At 43.2% G+C, this 22,771-nt stretch overlaps 1 protein-coding gene and 1 long non-coding RNA gene across 3 annotated transcripts in view; one reads left to right on the forward strand and one right to left on the reverse strand.

Moving 5' to 3' along the window:
• Positions 1–22,771, reverse strand: part of FGF14 (fibroblast growth factor 14) — a 636,375-nt gene that overhangs the window by 158,811 nt on the left and 454,793 nt on the right. Inside the window, exon 1 of one of the 2 annotated variants that reach the window (XM_061435330.1) lies at positions 2,573–4,478. The exons of the other annotated variant lie outside the window; for it this stretch is intronic. Coding sequence (XP_061291314.1) covers positions 2,573–2,765 — 193 coding nt within the window. The 5' untranslated portion in view covers positions 2,766–4,478. Of the gene's footprint in view, positions 1–2,572; positions 4,479–22,771 lie in introns of those variants that run through there. 2 annotated transcript variants of the gene reach the window in all.
• On the forward strand, positions 1,705–5,580 carry LOC133258582 (uncharacterized). Its single transcript, XR_009740085.1, has 3 exons — positions 1,705–2,636; positions 4,476–4,552; positions 4,666–5,580. It is a non-coding gene; the product is annotated as an uncharacterized LOC133258582 (long non-coding RNA).

Genomic DNA, 22,771 nt, shown 5'->3' on the forward strand with positions numbered 1-22,771 from the left:
GAAGAATCGTCTGCTCTTTTCAACACTTCACAAGTCCTAGAACAGGACTTGACACATTATAAAGATTCAATGACCATTCACCAAATTAAGAATTTTCAAATAAAATGATAAATTGTCACACATAAAAGTTATATCTTTAAATCAAGAAATCAGAATTTTAAAATTTCCTTGGGTCAGTTCCTATGCAAAGAATGAGTACAGGAGGAAAAGGTAAACATGCTTAAAAATATTTCCTAAAGAAATATTTAATTAAATAAGAATTGTGTATAGTTATATTTAGTAGTATATAACCATGTAATTATATATAAATATACAATTTACACAATATAGTTTCAACATTTATTTTGCTTAAATTAAAAATGATTCCTTTCTAATACTCAAAGGGTTTATCTACATTTTCTTCACTAAAGAATATATGTCTTTATATAGAAAATATATAAGGATAAAAGAAAAGGTCCTGATGAACCTTCCTTCTATTCTATTTCTTTTCCATTCTTCCATCAAAAATAAGGTAGCAAAAGTGCCCTCAAATATATTTTTCTTGCAGATCATTGAGGCTTGCATATCACTGCAAACTCACGAATGTCAAGGGAGCATCCAGGGTTGCAAATGTTGAAATAGACAGCTCAGATGTCTTTTTCACTGGTAAAAAGTTTACCCCCATCCTAACATTCACAAGTGTAAAGCAAACCTTTCTTCATGACTCATATGATTCAGAACATTTATTGTTCATATTTATAAAATAATCCACTGGTTTACATTTAAAGAAAACACACTAAGTTTTCATCATCGTTCATATCAAAATAATCCTATCTAGAAGAACTGTGCTTATTTACTCAAATAGATGGCAGAATTGGAGCTCTAGAGCTGGTTAAAACTGGGTTCTAAAAGATATTCAGATGAAATTAGGGGAGAAGCAAACAGGTTAAATCATGATAACGTGACCTTCCATGGAACAACAAGGTTCAAAACAATCCAGTTGGTCTTATAATACCCAGGTTTGCTGGGCAGTTGTTGCTAAGTCACTTCAGTCGTGTCTGGCTGGACAGGGCTCTAGGCTAAAGTGAAAAATTAAAGTCCATTTTCTTAAACAGCTTCAACACTGGTCTGAAAACAGCATTGTCCCCAAACTCCTCATCAGGAAGTCTCTTCTCTTATAGCTCTATAATTTATCTACCTTAGAACTTCCTCTCTGATCCTGCTCAGAAATTTGCCTTCTTGATTCTAAGAGCCGGTAACTTCAATTTCTATCTGTGACAAGGAGTGGCTTAAAAAAAATACAGTTCTAGCTTTTGTTTAAAGAAGCATTGAAACTTTTGGTCATAAATCTGCAAATGTGTGGGATACACACACCCTCACATAGATACACACCTAAAACACATGCTTCTCTTACCCGTCTTTGGAACAACAGGGAACTTAAAATAAATACAGCTGGGCACCGGGAATATAATGTGCTGGGCAAACACATACTCCTATTAACGTAAATATATTCTTCAGTGTTTCCTGCCGAGCCCACTTAGTGATGAAAAGCAAGCCATCCCCATTTCTCCCACGGAAACATCCCACATGCTCGCCAAACAACCTCCCCTAGCAACTGGATGCCCAGCCGACTAGCAGAAGGAACAAAAGCCTCTGGGCTTCAGCTCAGGGGTAAGTCCCTTCTGAGACTCCGGTCATTTTAAAGGCAGCACCAGAAGGTCTTGCTGGGCACTAGTTATTTCCCGAAAAATACGTCCAATGAGGCAACTATTCTCGTCATCTGACTATAGTAACTGCCTCTTTTGCCTCGTGTAATTCTTGAGTCCTTGAATCAAGACTACCACGTATGGGGTTGTCTGCCAACCCCCCTACTCCCATGCGTTCTTCCTACTCTGCGCCCCTCTCCTCGTCCCAAGAGGCGATCCCTAGACTTCAAAGTGACCAGTGCTGCCCGCTAAGCAGCTTTCTGGTAAATCTCAACCCAGCTGGCTCCCAAGGCAAACACACCCCCACTCACTTCTCTCGCACCAGCCCCCGCCGAGCGCCTGGCGGAGATCACCACCCTCCGCCAAGGTCTGAGAGCCCAGCGGGTTTCCAAGAGCCCTGGAAACCCAGAGAGGCCAGACCCAGAAATTCCCGGCATCTCCAAGCGGACTGGAAGCAGCCGGCGCGACCCCGAGGTGTTAAGGGAGGTCCCCCCTCCATCCCCCGTCCACCGCCCCAACATTCCGGAGTCAGACTCTACGCCCCGGGCGGGGAAGAAGCCCAGAGAGAGTAGAGATTCTCCCTGGGGGGTCAGCCCACATCCGCCTGGAGAGCTAGAGGCAGCGGTGGGAACGGGCCACCCTGCGGGCTTCTGGCCGGTGGAGTTTTCAGGGGCTACAGGTTGCCAGAGAGCCGGTTCCCAGCTCCCGGGGGCGGAAGGCGCTCGGAGCGCTCGGAAGGGAGACTTGTCTGGGAGGGGAGCGAAGTGGGGGTGCGGGGGTGAGATGAGAGATCGAGGGCGGGAGGGGGGCCCGAAAAGGCCCCACACAGGCGGGGAGATGGGAGAGGGCCGAGAACGCGCCTCCCGACCGGGACCCCCCGCACAGACCTTGGCGCCGCAACCTGCGCTTCTTGAGGCCGAAGATGCGAACTTTGGAGAAGATGTCCACCAGGTTACCGTTGCAGAGCCCGCGGTTCTTGCTGGGGCTGCTCCGCCTCCTGCTGGCGGACGGCCGGTCCCAGTGTTGCTCCCGCGCCTGCCGCTTCTGGCGGATCAAGCCGCTGGCGATGGCCGCGGCCATGGTGGCCCCGGCCCGGGTCCGGAGGAGGGAGGCACGGAGGGAAGGGAGCCGAGGGACCCCGGAGAGGGACGGGGAGACGCAGGCGGCGGCTTGCCCTCGGGGAGGCGGAGAGGAGGGCTGCGGAGAGGGCGCAGGGGCGCTCAGTCCCCACTAGGACCCATCGCCCTCTCCGCGGAGCGCGGGGCCCGGCGCGCAAATGCGCCTGGGGCGCGGCGGGAGCCCGAGGTGGCGGCCGCGTCGGAGCCGGGAGTGGGGCCCGGGCTGCGGGCGCCGGCGGTCACCCCGCGTGCCGCCCGAGCCCTCTCTCCGACGGGCAGGCGCCGCCACTCGCGCGGCCTCGCTGTCCGGCCCGCCTCCCGGACGCGAGAGCGAGCTGGCCGCCTTCTTCCAGGGCAAGGAGTGGACGAGCGGCGCCCGCAGGGTCTCCGCGTCGGTGCGTCCAGGGCGCGCCGGGCAGGACTCAGCGCCTGACTCGAGCTGCCCCCCGGCCGGTGCCGCCGCCGCTGCCCGCTCGCGGATTCTGCCGGTGATTGTCAAGTGCTTTGGAAATCAGCATCTGGAGAGAGCAATCTTCTCCCAGGAGATCTCTAATCAGAGCGCTTCGTTCCCACCCCACTCCACTCCCCTCCCGTCCCCCCCTCCCCTCCTAGGTCAGTCTTCAGGAAAAAAAAAAAAAAAAGGAAAAATGGGGGAGATACAAGGATGACTTTAAAAATATTAATAATCATATAAAAGAAAGCCCAAAATGGGTGGCAGGGGGGTGGGGTTCTAAGAGGCTGAACCAAAGCAGGTGGAATTGAAGGAATGATCAGCGCGCTTTTTCTTGGATTTAAACTCGCAGGTGTCTGAGGCTCCCCGGGCTTAGCGAGGGTTTCTGGATCTTAACGTGCCTCCTGGTCCACGGAAACTCGCGGGCGCGGCTGGAACGCGAGGTGGTTTCCGCCCTCCTGGCTAATCCCTCCAGCTCCGGAGCCTCTCCACCCCGGGAAGGAGGAGAGGGGAGGAGGGAGCTTGGGAGGGAAGCGAGTGGGTCCTGAGAAGGGAGGCGTCTCCACTCCCTACCTAATCCACCCAGACTCGCCGGACTATTCCTTCGTCTAGCTGCCCGGAGAAGTAGGCTTGCCATCCTGAAACCGTAGCAGAGCAAGAAGGAGGGAGGAGGGGAGGGGAGAAGACCCCACCTCACCCCCCACCCCGCCCCGCCTTCCCAAATTTACTCTGTAGCACTCGGAGGAAGAGATGGCTGCAGCTGTAGCTGCTACAGAACAGCAGCGGGGACGGAACATTGAAGAAGTCACTACAGAATATTAAGGGCGGGGAGAGTGACACAGTATTCCAGTAACAAGAGAAAGCAGCCAGACTGAGGGACACTCCAATTAGAGCTGGTGTCCCTGGGTAGAGAGCCAGGGAGCAAAGCGGATGAACTGTGTCTGACATTCATACACAACAGCTGCTGCCTAGTCTCCCTGATTTCCTGTCTGTGTCCCAACAGCAGTTCCGTGTTGGGTGAGCGAAAATATGAAGGCCCAGGAGGAGGGGAGCAAGTGGAGGGCGCCCTAGAAAAGGAGGTTGGGAGAGAAACAATTCACGCCTGGGTGAACGCAGATCCATGGTTTCTAGGATACACTCGGAGCGTCAGAACTAGGAGTAGCTTGTGCTCCTGTGGTTTCTCACCTTTCCCTCTTTCCTTTATACTGCTTGTCATTCCAGGAAGGCAAAGAAAAGAAATGGGCGAACTAGACATCTCACAATCGGGTGTGAAGAATGGAGGAAAGAAAACTCATTTGGTAATTGCTGCTTGTAACAATCGCTTCTCTGGTAACTGCTTTAGAGCTGGGAAGAGGACAGCAAGCAGCCTGGGAGCAGTTCTGAACCAACACACACTTTGTCTTTGTCTCAGGAATAGGCGGCAAAGTACCACGCAGACCTGCAACCAGGCAAGTGGGAGAAGTTCAGACAAGGGCTGATGACAAGGATGCTAGACACCTTTTGTTCTATGGAAGAACTTATCCACAGTCTCACCACGGAAGCAATTACTGCTCAGCTGTTCTTCGTTGTATTTACAACATATTTACTAACAAGTCTCTTCCGAGGAAGAGAATTTAATCTAAAAGGAGTATGTAGATTTCAGTCCAATGCAGATCAAATTGGTTTTAGGATAATGTACATAATGTTTAACATTAAAGAACATATTCTGCAAGCTGACTTTCCCTACCTTATTGTGTTTTATGCACCTACGAAATCTGTCTATCTAATAGCCATGATTATTAAAAGGAATATGCATGAAGAATTCTTCCAGAGATTTGCAATCCTTAACCAGCTATGAGATAGGAAAAGTAAAGGAAGAGGGTGTGTTGACTATTTTACTCTATGCCTACCTTTTCCTCCCTGTGTACATGTCTTTGTTCTCATCTTTTTACACTATGTGTTTAGTGTTGCCATGTTCCTGCTGAAAAAGGAAAGGTCATCGGCAGAGATGGATACACCTAATAAAAGGCTATTAAAAACGCACTGAAATAAGTCGTGTTGAACAGAAGATGTAGCTTCTCCTGCCTTCCATTATTGAAGAGTGGCTATTTGGACATTTCAGACATTACAGATTGCAATTTCCTAGTGACTTTACAATTAAAGCAAACATATTTACTTATAGTAATGAGTTTTTCAAAGAAGCAAAATGTTAAGTATAGTAACCTTTTAAATATAGTACAATTGCCCCAAACAACATAACCCAGTTTGCTTTGAAAGTTTTTTTTTAATCCTTGTAATAAATGTGTCTAGTATAATAACTTGAACAGATTAAAGCTTCTTATTATTAGAGCTGTGTTAATTATTTCTTTCCAGGCATTTTCTTATAATTCAGTCTTCTCTACAAGTCTCTGGATTGTATAATCCATAGGAAGGTTGGTGTTTTGGTTTCTTTAGACCCCCTCCCTTCAACGTCAGCCACCTCCAGACAAGGGTGCGATTCAGCACCGCGGACAGAGATTCTGCCCAGCCTTAGCGCTGAGCGAGGAAGCAAGTTCCCTGAGCGTGGGAGCGCCTCTGATGCTCTACCTTAAAAGCAGCTTTCCACTCCCCACGCCATCCAAGGCGGGAAGGAAATTAATCCTCACTGCTTCCACTGGCATTAATAACCCACCTTGGAGCTCAAAGCCTTTCAGCTTTTTGATAACCGAGAAATACTATTTTATTCCTGATGCATTCCGACCCCTGGCGCAGTGGACTCCTCAGTCTCAGCGCATCTACGCAGGACTGTGAATTTCACAAGCCTTAAACGGGGTCATTTCTATCTTGTGTGGTTTCCTGTCTTAGCGGAGCATGGGTTGAGGGCAGCATTGGGAGAATCCCGGTCTTTTCGCTTAATCCATGCGTTTTCCTTTTCACCTCCCCAAAACACTGTTTAGTTGTTTACAGATGGAGGTAATGAAAAAAAAACGCAAGAGAGCCATCTGCTGTCTTAAACTGTGATAAAAGCATGTGCAAAAAAAAAAAAAAAAAACCAGACCGGGTGAAAACCGTTCAGGACAGGTGAACACAAATCCATACCTTGCTGTGATTCAGAAAATAATTTCACACTCATGAGGACCTCCTTGGTGTCACTAATTTCACATTTGACTTTACAAAAGCAAACAATGAAGTACTGCCGAGACAGCAATGCCTCCTGACCAACCTGTCAGGAGTCTGAACTCTCATTTCAGACAGCCGCGTGCGTTCATTTCTTGCCTCTGCTCCATCCTGCCTGTATAAAGATCTCCAGTGAGTTGCTTTAGTCTCCTTCAGCCTCAGTTTCCTTATCTCTAAACCTGAGATGATAATGAAATCTCCTTTTCAGTTCTTGTGAGATTAAAATTAATAAACAATTGTAAAGATCCTTGTCCAGTGTCTGGTAACATCCTCAGTGCTTAAAAATGATAGCTATTATTTTCATTGTCTTTCAGATCACTTACTTCTATCTTGGAAATTATGTTTCAATTTCCATGGCTTTTTGGTATCAAAATATGTGTAACCTCGTGTATATTTCTCCACCTTCTAAATAGGTACACAAAAATGTTTTAAGTACTCAGAAATATAAAAATTATTCTAAGTTTTGGAAAAAGAAGTTCAAGGTCAAACCTTAGTTCACAATTGACCAAATTTGTGAACTTAGCTCTGTAAGCCTCTTTCCCCACTCATTGAATAGTGATAATAAAAACATTTCCCTGCCTCACAGATTTTGTGTGCCTGTAAGAAAACAATTCTAACACTGCAAAGTATCACACAAGCATTAGTTCATTGGAAGCTGATTACCAACTACTTCCCTGTGCTCGCAACTCTCCAGAAGATGCCAGGTTCCCTTTGGCCCTTCTAGTTTGCATATGTTGTTCCTTCTGCCTGGAACATTTTTATTGCCTCTTGCCCACACTCCCCTTGGCAATATAAAACAGTAGCTAAAATTACAATTGGAGTAAAGCAAACAAAGACTCTACTCTGCACCCTTGAGCAATTCATCTAAACCTAAGTTTCAATCTCCTTTGCTGTAAAATAGTCATAATAATGCAATAAGGTCACTATGAGGATTAAAGGAGAACATGTGTATAAAATACAGCAGTGCACACTCAATGTGCAACTCCACATAGTGCAAACTCAATGTGCTCAGTCGCTCAATCATGTCTGACTCTTTGTGACCCCATGGACAGCAGCCCACCAGGCTCCTCTGTCCATGGGATTCTCCAGGAAAGAACACTGGAGTGGGTTGCCATTTCCTTCTCCAGGAGATCTTCCCAAATTAAATGCATGATAGCTCTTGGTAATTCCTTAAATCCTCATTACTCAGGTCTTCATTTCCTCAATGACCAAGTCCTACCTTGAAATTTCTATGAAGGTGTCTGGTAGGCATCTCAGACTTAACTTGGCCAAGATTACACTCTCACTTTCCTTTCTCTAACGTGCTTTACAATGTCCCCCATCTCTGCAATGACATCTGCCTTCTGCTTGTTCTTCTGGCCCAAAGCTTGGGCATTGTACTAAGCTCATTTCTTTCTTCAGTACCTTTATGCAATTCCTCAGCAAAATGCATTCACCCTGTCATCAAAATAGATCTACAATACAATCACTTCCCACTGTCTACGTTGCTACCTGTTACCATCATCTATTGAACTGTTACAGTAGCAACCTGATTGGTCCCTTGGGATTCACCCTTGATCTTTAACATGCCCTCAACACTGTGGCCAAAGTGTTAAAGGTATAAATCCTATTATTTTATGCCTCAGTTCACAATCCTACACCTACACTTTGTGAAACCAAAGTCGTCACAGTGTCTACAATGCTCCAGATGATTTGTATCCCTCATCTACCTTTGTTTGCTATCTGCTGTCATCTCTGCTTCTCTCTTCATTCACCAGTGGCTGTTCCTCAACCCACCTGGCATGCTGCTATGGAAGGGTTTCCATGCTGGCTCTTCCATGTGATTTGCTCACCCCCTTCAAAATTTTGCTTACTGATTATCATCCCAGTTGAGATCTTCTCTTACAAATCTAGCTAAAATACCAACTGCCACCCAGTCAATCCCTTCTTCCTTCTACAGAGCACTTACAACTTTAAAAAATTCTATGCATTGTTATATATGTATTTTAACATGTATCTTATTTATTTGGACTATCTTGCTGTCTTCAAACACAAATATAAGAGGGGATGTATTTTGTGCCTCATTTGTCAACTGTCACATGTCCACTGCTTAAAATGGCACAAGGCAAAGTGGGTGCTTAAAGAATTAAGAAGTTGGATACATAGACAGCCAAACAGTTAATACCAAATAAGAGGAATGGAAAATCTCACTTAGCCCAGTCTGTCAAGGATAAATTACCCCAGGATGCTTGACCTGTTTAAGCACCAAGAAATCTAAAATTCCATTTGGAATATACACAACCTCAACCTCATAAATAGGATACACAGAGACGTCTTTATACTTTGCTATATCACTTAGGCTTAACTTAACATGACACGCAGTTTGAGTTGTAAATTCCAGCAGTGATTCCCAGGGCTTACTGAAGGGAATGAGACAGATTCCGCTCGGATTGGAGAGGACAATGCTACTGATCTCTGTGGCTCATCCTCGCCCCCAACACCCTGTCTTCTTTGCTTTCAGGTTGTAGATTAGCTGCTCTGTCCTCTGACTCTTTGCAACCCAGCTCCGGGAACTGCAGCTCGCCAGGCTCCTCAATCCATGGGATGTCCCAGGCAAGAACACTGGAGTGGGTTGTCATTTCCTTCTCCAGGGGATCTTCCAGACCCAGGGATGGAACCCGACCCTCCTGCTTGGTAGGTGGGCTCTTTACTACCGAGCCACCTGGGAAGTCCTGCGTTCCATTTGCCAATTGACAATATGCCCCATTTTCAAACTTGTTACATCAAATCAATCACTGGAAGCTAGATGAAATATAAGTTAGAATCATCTATAAATATAAAACTAAATAAAGTCTAAGGGAGGAGAGTACATAAAAAAAGAACAGCTTTATTGACACTGATTTCGTTATTAAAAAAGCCTTTCCCCCCCTTGCCTTCAGAGTTTTTGTTATATTCTAGGTTATTTTGTTGATTAGGTTGTTTAAATATATGTTTTTGTACTGTTTACTAAAAACAAGTATATTATCTCAACTTCAAATAAACAAAAAAGTCTAAAAATATATTTTGTGATACTGATGTCACTATTGAATGCAAATCCTTCTTATTTTCACTAACTGATAATCTGCCTATGTTTTATTCATATATGCCACAGCCACAGACATCATTTCTATGTGACCAAATTCATCAGATCTAAGAAATTATTGACTTTAAGAAGCATCGTTTAAGTACAAAGAAAAAAATATGTTTTATTAAACCACATCATGTCATAAATCACAAGGTGTATATCAATTTCAGAGATGTTTATACAAAAATTATTTGCATGGTAGAATCAATGGAATAGGATATAATGGCACTATGCAAGGCTATGAATGGGAGTTCTACCTTTATTAACTGTGTCGTGCTCTGTATTTTGCTTAGAAACATCTTACATCTTTTGATTAAAAAAGATTTTAAGTGCTTCAGGGAACCTGTGTTCAGAAATATCTTTAGTTTCATTATTGTCATTGTTATCTTAATTCCTTTGTCTCCCAGTGGGTCTGAATTGGAAGGCTAGTTAGGGTGGAAACAAATATTCCTCAAATATTCACTGCTTACTTATTTGATCATCTCCACCCAATAATTGACTCACTCCATTTTGTCACATGGTTTGCTTTGAATGTCAATCACTTGTGAACCATTTAAAGTTAAGGATAAAATATGAGGGCCCAAGATTGTTTCACAAATAAATTATCATAAATTAATTTCGGGTGAGCTTGGGTAGGTCATAAAGGATATATCGGCATTTATGTTTTTATTCTTTATTCTGGATTAAATAGGTTCTGTTTGAAAATGTGTGAGATAATTCTGAGAATTTAGTCAACACTAATGACCCTTTTTGATTTTTACTCATTTGGAAGAACATCAAAAAGTAATGTTAAGATGTACTTGGGACACAATTTCAGGTAGTTAATTAAGAACGGTGTGTATCCATTCATTACAGTTCAAGTTCTAAGTCTTATTTTTTCTGTGATAGTATTATTGATCTTTATTTTAGATTAAAAAAAAATCTAAATGAATGTTAAAGTGTTTTAAATTAGATTTTCAAGGAGTAATTGATTACATTAATGTTATAATAGCCTCCTTGATTATTTTTTCTGGATATATTTATTTCTAGTAGGGAACAGATTTCCATCTATTAAAAAACCTGGAAGGCATTTTATTGTTGCTTAATATTTTGACTCAATAAAGAAAAAGTGGAAACTATTGGTACTGAAAACTTGTGAACATTCTTCACTATAGAAGCAATACCAGATTGATATGAGCAGATGGCTTAGCTTTATAAATCTAATGTATTTTTTAAATCTGACTAATATGCTGTAAAAATAGTCTCAGTGCTTTCCAGTCTCCTATATTAAAACGAACCTGAAACATACATAGCATTCATTTCAGAGCTGAAAGTATTGACTTATGCTTCCTCACTCTAATAACATCAATTTAACCATTAACCAGTGAACTGGGTTTTTGAAAAGACTATTAAATATTTCAACAGAAAAAAATATTATTCAGTTTTCAACAAAATGAGAAATGAACTTGAATTTATATTCTCAGCACAAAGAGTCTGTGTGCACATATGATATAACCTTATCAGAGTATCACATTGTAACCAATTTCTATTCAACGATTACTACAATGGTCTCTTCCATTGCTGTGAAAGGTTCTAGGTTAATTATGTTCTTTGTATGTAGTAATAAATGTGAGTGAAAGTCATTCAGTCGTGTCTGACTTTTTGTGATCCCATGGACTATACAGTCCATGGAATTCTCCAGGCCAGAATAGTGGAGAGGGTAGCTGTTCTCTTTTCCAGGGGATATTCCCGACTCAGTGATTGAACCCAGGTCTCCTGCGTTGCAGGCGGATTCTTTACCAGCTGAGCCACCAGGGAAACCCAGTCATATATGAGCACAGATGCACATGTTTGTATTTGTGTTTGTAATATACGGGCTAAACACAAACATGAACATGTGCACCTGTACACATGTGCACACGCATGCCCACGCATGCATGTGCCAAAGCACATGACTGAACTCCTGGTGCTGGTAAAGGTCATCAGAAAGCACCAGTGATTTCTGAACACAAGTGATTGCAAACTCCCCATTTAAGAATCTCAAAACACTATTTTCATCACTACCCCAAGAGTGTAGACCATAGCTATGTAATTTCAGTTTTGAAATTTTTTTTCAATAACAGTGAAATAGAAATTAGGAATAAATTAGAGTGTAGGTTTAGGTCATAATTCTTTGAACACAAATTGAGAGTATGTCTCTCTCAATACACCCAAGTAATATTTGTGTAATAGTCTGTGAAGAACTTTTACATGTACTGAAGTGGGTGTCGTGATCTCTGTTTAGGGGAAATGTTAAGCCTCACAGATGATAAATGACTGTTATGTTTACAGTGCTAGAAAGAAAGAAACAGATCTTAAGTATATCCTTTTCCTACCAAGCTACCTCCATCCATCTATTTAAAATGTGACCGCTGTCACAGCACCAAGTCTAGGATGGGAAAACTTACATGGGATTTGAGGATTTTCAGCAGTTTTGTGGATGGATTTGGATTATCTGTGATTCCCCATGAATTTTGTACTAAAGGGAAAAGAATGTGGGCATGTGCATTTTGGGGGTGGCTTCCCAGGTGACTCAGGGGGTAAAGAATCCATCTGCAATGTGGGAGACCTGGATTTGATCCCTGAGTGGGGAAGATCCCCTGGAGGAGGGCATGGCAACCCACTCCAGTTTTTTTGTCCAGAGAATTCCATGGACAGAGGAGCCTGGTGCACTCCATGGGGTCCATGGGGTCGCAAAGAGTCAGATATGACTGACTAAGCATACACATGTGCATTTTTAAGGAACCTGGGTTCACAGATGAACAGAATTCATCCAATTCTCAAAGTGACTTATATCCAAAGCAGGAATAAAAAATCACAACTGTAGAGGGAGACAGAGAAGGAATGAGCATACAGCATCCAATACTACATTGCTGACTATGAAAGTAATATGTACTCATTAAAAAATTGGAATATAAAAATAAATGATAAATAAAATCACCTCTAATCTTGACATGAAAACTTGGGTGTATTTCTTCTGGTTAAAAAAAAAAAATCACTTTACAGCAAAATTTGCTCTCATTTTTTGGCCACAGTTTAGTGACTGAGAAGATGCAACTGATGCAAAAGCCAGTGTATCAAACTTCACACACTTTCACTACATGACCTGGAAGTCCATCAGAAACTAGTATATTCTACATGTCTCTAGAAACTCTTTAAACTCAAGAGATCAGTTCAGTTCAGTCACTCAGCCGTGCCCTAGTGATGACCTCGGGCTCCCCCAGATAACCCGGGATCATCTCCCATTTCAACAACTTTAACTTAATCATATCTGCTAAGTCTCTTTTACCATGTAAACATATTCATAGTTAGAGGATTAGCGATAAGGACTCAGACATCTTTGAGGAGTGTATTATTCAGCCTACCATGCCTTGTTGTTGTCGTTTAGTTGCTAAGTGGTGTTTGACTCTGCGACTCCGTCGACAGCAGGCAGCTCTGTCCTTCACTATCGGCTGGAGTTTGCTCAAACTCATGTCCATTGAGTCGCTGATGCTATCTAACCATCTCATCCTCTGCTGCCCCCTTGTCCTTTTGCCTTCAACTTTTCCCGGCATCTGGGTCTTTTCCAACGAGTTGGCTCTTCACATCATGTCGCCATGCCTACACGCCATCTAAAGCACGTGAAAACACATCCCTGCCTACCATTTGACAATCACACCCCAACCTCACAGCTATGGACAAGATAGCTGCTCCAGAATGCCAGTTTTTAAATGAGAGCGCTGTTTCGTACAAATGAAATTTTTAAAAAAAACACCAGCGGTTTACTTGATTGAATATGACTAGCACTGACTTCTGCAGTCCTGTTGCTTTAGTCCCTGTTCAGAAAGATGTCTTGTTATTTGCTGGGCTTCTCTGATACCACCTACTTACCTGAATGTCTTATGACTTTAATTACTGCATCTCTCAGGAAAAAAAAAAAAAAAAAAGCAATTCTCAGACGTTGCAGACATAGAGCCATTTTGTTCCCCTGTGGGTTGTGAGGATGCATTTTCCGAGTCCCATATAAATCCACGAAGAATTAAATTTCTTGAGTTTACAACATGCCTTTCATTGAGATTTAGGACCATAGAAAGGAGCTGAATAAAACTAAAGCTAGACGAGTGATGCAGTGCAAGATGAGATTTAGGGCCTGAGGCTATCATCAAATGAAGGAAATAGATTCAGAAAATCTTTTTTTTTTTTTCCTTTTCTCCATTCCATTTTCATTTTTATTTAGCTGTAGGGGTAGTAGATAATTGCTATTTCCTTTTAGAAATGTAGACTAGCTCCTTAGGTAAGAATTTGTGTTCCCTGGGGATTTGACACTGACCGCAAATGAAGGGTATCATTCAAGTCAAAGATTTTTAAAGGAACTCGGAAATTTTTCAGTGAGTTTGATGTGCACAAAGGAAGGAATTTCAGAGAAAAAGAGTAACTTCAGGCAGAACATCATGGAGAGTTTTAAATTGACAAATTCTGTTCTCCTATTCTCTAAATGCCTCTTAGCTCAATCTTGTGCCCTTTCCCCCCTTTTCATGTTGTCACTCACTTTATTTTCCTCTGAGTCCCTACAGAGACGTGAAGCTAGTTTCCAGAGATGAGAGTACCCAATGCTTGCAAGAAATCTTTAGCTGTCAGTCTGGAATAAGGGTCATTCTACTTTGCAGACAAATATATATAATTTTGAAACACTGACGCGTATCAACACATGGATCTCTTCCCAACCAACAGAGATAAAGGGTCCAGGCAGAACTATTCCTTCCCCAGATGCTTAGCTGGTGCAGCCACCTGGGCTAAAGAGGAGAGAACTCTGGCCACGCTCACCGACCTCTGTGCATCTCCCCCTGGGCTACGTCGCTCAGTTTTGTCCTACTCTTTGTGACGCTATGGACTGTAGCCCACCAGGCTCCTCTGTCCATGGGATTCTCCAGGCAAGAATAATGGAGTGGGTTGCCATGCCCTCCTCCTGGGGATCTTCCCAACTCAGGGATCAAACCCATGTCTCTTACGTCTCCTGCATTGGCAGGCGGGTTCTTTACCACTAGTGCCGCCTGTTCAGTACAGTTCAGTCACTCAGTCATGTCCTACTCTTTGCAACCCCATGGACTGCAGCACACCAGGCCTCCCTGTCCATCACCAACTCCCAGAGCTTACTCAAACTCATGTACATTGAGTCAGTGATTCCATACAACTATCTCATCTTCTGTCGTCCCCTTCTCCTCCCACCTTCAATCTTTCCCAGCATCAGGGTCTTTTCTAATGAGTCAGTTCTTTGCATCAGGTGGCCAAAGTATTGGAGTTTCAGCTTCAGCATCAGTCCTTCCAATGAATATTCACGACTGATCTCCTTTAGGATGGACTGGTTGGATCTCCTTGCAGTCCAAGGGACTCTCAAGAGTCTTCTCCAACACCACACTTCAAAAGCATAAATTCTTGGGCACTCAGCTTTCTTTATACCAACTCTCACATCTGTACATGACTACTGGAAAAACCATAGCCTTGACTAGTCGAACCTTTGTTGGCAAAGTAATGTCTCTGCTTTTTAATATGCTGTCTAGGTTGCTCATAACTTTTCTTCCAAGGAGCAAGTGCCTTTTAACTTCATGGCTGAAGTCACCATCTGCAGTGATTTTGGAGCCCCAAAAGATAGTCTGTCACTGTTTCCATTGTTTCCCCATCTATTTGCCATGAAGTGATGGGACCAGATGCCATGATCTTAGTTTTCTGAATGTTGAGCGCCACCTGGGAAGCCCATAAAATGGGCTTAGTGGGCCTCTCCAGAGGTTTAGTTCTAACAGGACACGTCTCAGATGTGTTCATCTCAGGGATTTTTGAGTATAAACTGGCGACAACAATTTGACATGACTTTACACTATGAGGTTCCGGTTTTAGCCCCTGAGGCCCTGCTACAGGAGTGAGAGCAGACACTCAGGTGCTGCCTTCTGCTTTTCATGTCGCCGAGGCAATGATACACCAGGAGTCCTATTCCAGGACCTTTGTTGTAACTTCTTCACTGCCTCCCATGGGGGCACTGTACCCTCCACTTCTGGAAACTCACTTCCACCGACTCAGCTTCTGGGGATGGTCTCTGCCTCCCAAGCACCCAACCACCCCAATGCAGGGCTCCGGACCTCAGGGCGTTGCCTTCCAAGAGCCTGACACATGTCAACAATTTTTTGTTGTTTTTTGAAGACATACACACTACACTGACTCAATGTACATGAATTTGAGCAAACTCCAGGAGGTGGTGAAGGACAGGGAAGCTTGGCATGCTATAGTGGGGTCCAGAGAGTCAAATATGACTCAGCAACTGAACAACAACAATGCTATTACTTAGATAATCTGAGTTGTCTACGAATCGCTTCATCTGACATTGGCAAGGTCAGCTCCCTTCAGTTAAGATTTTCATTAAAAAAATTTTTTTAGACATAAAGGCATATGTCTTCATTTATATAATCAGCCTTCATTCATTCATTCATTCATCCACTCAATAAACATATCTACCGAACACTAACTCTCCATCACTAAGCTTGACCCAGTATTTAGATATTAATAAAAAGCAATTTTACCCTCAAGCAGCTCAGACTATAGGGGAAGATGGCATATACATAAGTGGGACTGAGTGTTAGACAGTCAGAGTGTGAAGCTTGCACAAGGAGAGTGGAAAGAGAGTGAGTGTATCTGGTGTGGGTCAGGAAGTGTCTCCTGGAAACAGCCACGTGGCAAGCTGAGATTTAAAAGCAGGTGTTCTACCAGGTACACAAGAGGGGCTTGGGGACTCCAGCAGGGAAGTGTTAAAGGAGAGAAACCCCAAGTTAAGACACAGCTTAACATGTGAATTCAGTGAAAATGGTTTTGTACACCAAAAGTACCCAGTTTGTGTTGGTGGCAAGAGTATGAAGAATCTTAGCTGGCGATCACGTTAGGAGTCATTGGGGAACTTTGCACCAGCTTTAGAATCAGCTGAGCATATAAACAATATGTAATGATTCATGGAGTATTGTCTTTCCATGTATGTTTGCAATATGAACCACTCGCTTACTGGAGTATTTGCACGTCATCTCACAATTCTCACCTGCTCTTTATCCACACTTCTCTATTAACCTGAGAGCCAGGGTCACTGGAGTTAAACTGTATACAAAATAGGATATGTGTGATATATGTCATTAAACATACACACACACACACACACACACACACATGTATCTGCTGTTGTTCAGTCAGTAAGCCGTGTCCAACTCTTTGTGACTCCATGGACTGTAGCCAGACAGGCTCCTTGGTCCATGGGGTTCTCCAGGTAGGAATACTGGAACGAGTTACCATTTCCTTCTTCAAAGAATCTTCCCAACCCAAGGATAAAACCCTCATCTCCTCCATTGGCACGTGGATTCTTTATCACTGAGCCATCTAGGAAGAACTATATGTATATATAAACTGAAGGGCAATATTAACTGTTTATCAGTGGATGGTGGGGTACACTTTTTATATTTTATTCTTTGTACTTTCCCCCCAATATTTTACAAGGAACATGCGCTAACTTCCTAACCATAAAAGGTTGTTTTAAAAACAAAACAAAACAAAACAGAGATGTTGACTTTAGAAGGAACAGGAGGACATCACATATACAAAGGGGAAAGAAAGTCTCACGTTTAGCTGGGGATATCATTATCCTAGCTGTAGATGTCATTAGCTGATTAGATTGTTCTTCCTTCTAAATTGCAATTAGTCTTATTACTCCTTTTAAGGTGAGAGCATATTCTATTTATATGTAGCAAAAGCCTTGTGTTCAGAATTCTTAAACATCAACATCTTTCCCTTTCTTCTTTGTTATAAAATTGTTCTGTTCTCACAATCACTCTAAGAACACAGATAAAACCATGAAAAGAGTGACATCTTTGTCCTTGAAAAATCAAGTTGCAATCTCTAAGACAACCTCCACTCAGGGTTGAGAGTGTTCACCAAATCTGACGTCATATAAGAGCAAAATTAATTTCCTGTGATAAACTATTGGTCTTTTTATGACCTTGCCTTGGCTCCTAGATGAACAGGTCCAATTTTAATTACAACACACTTATGTCCCCATATTCCAGTATTAATGCTGTGCTGATAAACACAGAAATGCAACTTGGTCACTGGGATATCTGGTTTTCATGATGCTCTCTCTGTATTGTGATTCAATCATTCAGTCATTTTCTTTTTACCTTACAGGGTATCGTGTGCATGTATGCTCAGTCACTTCTGTCGTTTCTGACTCTTTGTGACCCTATGGATGCTCCTCTGTCTACAGGCTTCTCCAGGCAAGAGTACATGGCAGTACTAGTACTGTCATGCCTTCCTCCAGGGGATCTTCCAGACCCAGGGATCGAACCTGCATTTCCTGCATCTCCTGCATGGCAGGCAGATTCTTTACTGCTGAGCCACCACCCTTCTGCTCAAAATTCCCATAAAGAGGCTTTAAATCACCTAGTCCTGTTTTATCTAATAACACTGCCCAGAGGATACCTGGTTTCCATGGGCACCCTCCAGGGACTGAGGACCCAACAGACCCAGAGTCACCCTCTCCTTTCCAGGTGGCTTGAAATTTGGAAGGTCTTTCCCGGTATTGGGCCTGAAGCCTGATCGAGTACAGCTCACTAGAATAAAACATGTTTCCCTTTTCCACGTAACCCTCTTTGAGTATTTTATTACAATGCAGGCCCTCACAGTTGATTTCTGTCCCTCTAGTTTTCATGCTTTTAATGACATTGACACACCCATGAGAGCTGTCGCCAAGGTCACACAAAACTTGCAGGGTTTTTTCTGCTCATCTGTTGACTTTTTCTGCTTGCTTCTGGAACTCAAGTGAACCCTTCCCCTCTTGACATCTCTGCTTCTCGCCCGCGGCTCCCTAAGTCCTATATCCACCCTCACGTTCTTTCAGTGCCAAGCCTGAACACCCATGTTTTCTCTTCGCCTTCCATTGGCAACTCAGTTAGTAGTCAACACTCACTGTCCTTGGCACTTCTTCTGAGAATAGGTTTTGATGTTCTCTTTAGTTGCGAACACTGAGACTTCTAAACAAAGCTGTGTTTATCTAAATTCTCTTAAATCCTTTGGACTGTCTGCTCACCTCTCCACTCCTCCACTGTGTGTGAACAATGAGGGAGATTTTTTTCAGCTTCACTAAGTCAGGACCTTGTCTGCCTTGCCCACTGCTCATGTCTGATGCTCCCAGAGCCTGGGAGCCTGGGAGCCTGGGAGCCTGGGAGCCTGGGAGCATCATGCTTGGCCCCAGAAGGGATTCAGGGATGAGTTGTCCCATAACTTTGGAAGATAAATTTGCTCTGAGTAAGCTGGACAGAGTGCTAATGGCCATGTTAAACCTTTGGATCAGAAATGCACACTGTAGAGACATGTGGAGCCCAGATCTCAGGGTCTGTGTACTTCACTGGGGTGGGGGTGGGGGGGCTCCCATGTGGCACTAGTGGTAAAGAAACTGCCCGCAAGTGCAGGAGACATAAGAGACCTGGGTTTGATCCCTGGATTAGCAATATCCCCTGGGGGAAGGCATGGCAACCCCCTCCAGTATTCTTGCCTGGAGAACCCCATAGACAGAGGAGCCTGGCGGGCTAAGTCCATAGGGTTGCAAAGAGTTGGACATGAATGAAGTGACTTAGCATGCATGCATGCAACCTTCGCTGAGCGGAGGGTCAGAAGAACAAGGTTGATCCAGCCTGACTTTCCCTTTAGACCCTATGTCTTCTTCACATTATTTCCTATATAAATTAGATTGCTATTTTAGCCCAGTGGATCTCCATAGTTGCTGTTCATGGAATCACAGAGGAAACTTTTAAAAAATATCTCTGGGGGGTGGGGGTAAGTCCTGAGTACAAGAACCTTCTCTAAAGCTCTCCAAAATCCACTACAAATATGGTATTATATAAATGATCAGAACAATCCATTACAATTAATAGTATATCTTTTCAAAGATTTTTCTGGAAGCATATTATTTGTTTCATTTGTCAACTTATAACCTTGCTTGCAATTTTTCTCTTAGTGTATGGGGAAAAAAAAGTCCTTTAATGGAAGACAGTCTGGCCTTTATTTTGAGCCCATTGGAAAAGAGGCAGTTGTTCTTTCCATGATTTTTAAGAAGGAAATCATAAGTGCATAAATAAGCCATATCATCCCAGAGGAAAATTTGGTTCTTGGATCTCTAGTAACTACCAGCTGAGTTAAAGCAAGCTACAGGCAAGTTTTCTGAAAGAAAAGAGTTATTTGTGTTGTTGTTTCTGTAATTGAAGTTATTAGTCAGTCAGTTGCCCTTAGCCACTTTTGTTAAGCTGCTGCTGCTTTTTTTTTTTTTTTTAATTACAATAAAATAAATTTGAAAAATCACCTAAGAAGAATTCTAAGGGCAAAAATCAGATTCTAAAATTCTAGTTGAAACATTTTTATTCAGTGTTTAACATAGGGGGCAAATTTAGAAGGAAGAAAAAACTGCAACCAAGTGATTTTGGGGTCAGTGTTACCGAGGAGGAAAAGAGAAGTAGAGGGAAGGGGGAACAGCTAACTGCCTCTCATGACCCTGGAGTCCTGGTTTCCCTCTTCTGTTTCTCTTTCCTTTTTTTTCAAGTTCTTTTTAGCCTTAATTTTTCACTGTATCCACCTCCATCTTTCTTAATTAAGGAAAATAACTAAATGATCATGAATAATATTGGTGATATTTTACATGTTTTCTTATTTTCATTCTAAAAGCTGAGTCATTTCTATTTCTCAAAACGTTCAAACAGATACATTAAAACTAACCAAAACTAACCCAAATTCCTCCTTTTCCTTAAAACATGGTTTGTATGTGTCTGTGGTCAGAACCCACTCTCTGCACACCTCTAACTTCCCATTGTGAATAGAGCAAATGCTTTAATAGGCATAAATCAGAAATTGACTAATATAAGATTTTCAGATTGCCTCGCAAGTATGTTTGTTGAATCAGATTGAACTAATGTTACTAATTATACATTGGTGTATTTGCCTAATTAGTTTGTGATTGTAGTTTCACATATTATTTTAATCTTTGCAATTTAAGTAACTGAATACTAGTCTATGTATTATTATGGCTTTTATGTACATAAGTATGCATACCAGCATACAACATACACACTTTTTCTTTTGGTTTTTACAACTATGACTCAGAGTAGAGAATATATTTTAATTTCACAAGTAATATACTTTGGATTCTATTTCTTGGCAGAGCATGAAGCTATAAACGTCCATATCTAACTTGGTCAATATTTCCAAGTGATAACTTTTCTAGTCGCAAAAGGGAGGAGAAGCATTTTAAGTACTTGCTAGTTTCAAACTTTTAATTTGCTTCATCACCAAGGCAAGGAAGTAGACCTTGAATAAATCAGTAATTCACTTCAAAGACGGAAGCCTTGAGTTGATAAATAAATGCAGTCAATGCAACAGCAGAAAGCGGCCTCCACTCCGCAGTGGTACGTGACGGCGGCTGATTCGCCAACACACGGCAAAAGGAGACAACCCAAACGCCCTCCAACAGGAGAATGGAGAACAAACCGCATGAGGTTTATTCACACACACCCCACAGGACCCCTCCCCAGTCACAAAGAACCTCAAGTCACTGACGCGCACAGTCACAAAGAAACCTCAACAACATGATGCTGAACAGTTAAAGAAGCCAGACGCAGACAAGTACAACTGTGACTCCATTTAAAAAGTGGAAAACGTCATCTCTAGACATCTGAAGAGTCTGTCTCTGAGGTGAGGGGTTGACTGGAAAGGAAAGAGGGGACTTTCTGGGGTGACTGAGATGCTCTTGGCTTTGATCTGAGTAATGACTGTAGGGATGCGTACATTTGCCCAAATTCACTGAGCTGAAACGCCTGCAGTTACTTTGTGTATGTTATATACTTCAGTAAAATTCTACTAGAAGAAAACAAGTAACAACAGCAAAAACCCTTCTCAAAGGAGTGTGGGGCTTCCCGAGCGATGCTAGTGATAAAGAACCCACCTGCCAACGAAGGAGACACAAGAGAAGCATGTTCTATCTCTGGGTCGGGAAGATCCACTGGAGGAAGTCAAGCAACCCACTCCAGTGTTCTCGCCCGGAGAATCCCAAGGACAGAGGAGCCTGGCGGGGCTACAGTCCCTGGGGTCCCAAAGAGTCGGACACGACCTTGAAGCCACTTAGCACACAAGGTAGCCTGGTGGCAGCTCTGCAAACAACCACAGCTGATGGAGAGTGTCTGGAAGGCCACACTGCCCACCCTCTCTGCCGTTCTCGGTTCTCTCCGAGACCTGTGACAGCGGGTGGAGACTGGAATGCCAGGCCCTCCTGCAGCAGGCTGTCTGGGGCTGGGCCGTCCCACGGTCCAAACCGCGATGAAGGAAATCCAGCTCCAGCTTTTGTGTTAGGCTCAGGGAGATACAAAATGCCTTATGGAGACAGACACACTTCACTGAAGTCAACGAGGAGACAAAAAAAGGCACTTATTCCCAAAGTACATTTTAATAAAACATTTCCTGCTAAAGTTGAAATGATAATGGGAAGCTCACAGCCCATCACTGCATATAATTAGGTTTAGGCAAATTGTGACTCAATTGATATGAGACCAGCATCTTCCTTTCCACCCCTTCAGACTCACTTCAAGCAGCCACTTGGCCCCCAGATACCCTGTAACAAAAGTGAAAGTGAGTGTTAGTCACGCAGTCGTGTCTGACCCTTTGGGACCCCTCGGACTTCTGCCCATGGAATTCTCCAGGCAAGAATATTGGAGTGGGTTGCCATTCCCCTCTCCAAGGGATCTTCTCCACCCAGGGATCGAACCCAGGTCTCCTGCAATGCAGGCAGATTCTTTACTGTCTGTGCCATCAGAGAACCCACCTATGCTCTAATAAATACTTACTAGCGAGGCAACTCTATCAACACACCTTCTCAGTGCTTCTTGGTCCTGATATCCAAGCTGCCCACCCCCTACACACACAGCTACATGAAACCTCAAAGACACATAGATGACCAGAAAATTCTCTCTTCCCCACCTGACTTCCAAGTTGTCATCCAGCTACTGTCACCAATCAGTCTTAAAAACCATTCAATGTATTCCTTTTTCCCGCTCAGGTAAGAAGTTTGAATTCTTATGAAAAGATTTTTAACCATATTGCGTCATCTCAGAAGAATAAGGCACTTATAGTTCCTGCAGCAGGTCAGTGAAGGGAAGTTGCTGAAGGCTGGATGGTGGTGGTGGAAGGTCTCTCAGGATCTCAAATGTCCTGCCTAAATGAA

Source organism: Bos javanicus, chromosome 12, assembly GCF_032452875.1.
Source record: "Bos javanicus breed banteng chromosome 12, ARS-OSU_banteng_1.0, whole genome shotgun sequence".
In the NCBI taxonomy this organism is placed as follows: domain Eukaryota; kingdom Metazoa; phylum Chordata; class Mammalia; order Artiodactyla; family Bovidae; genus Bos; species Bos javanicus.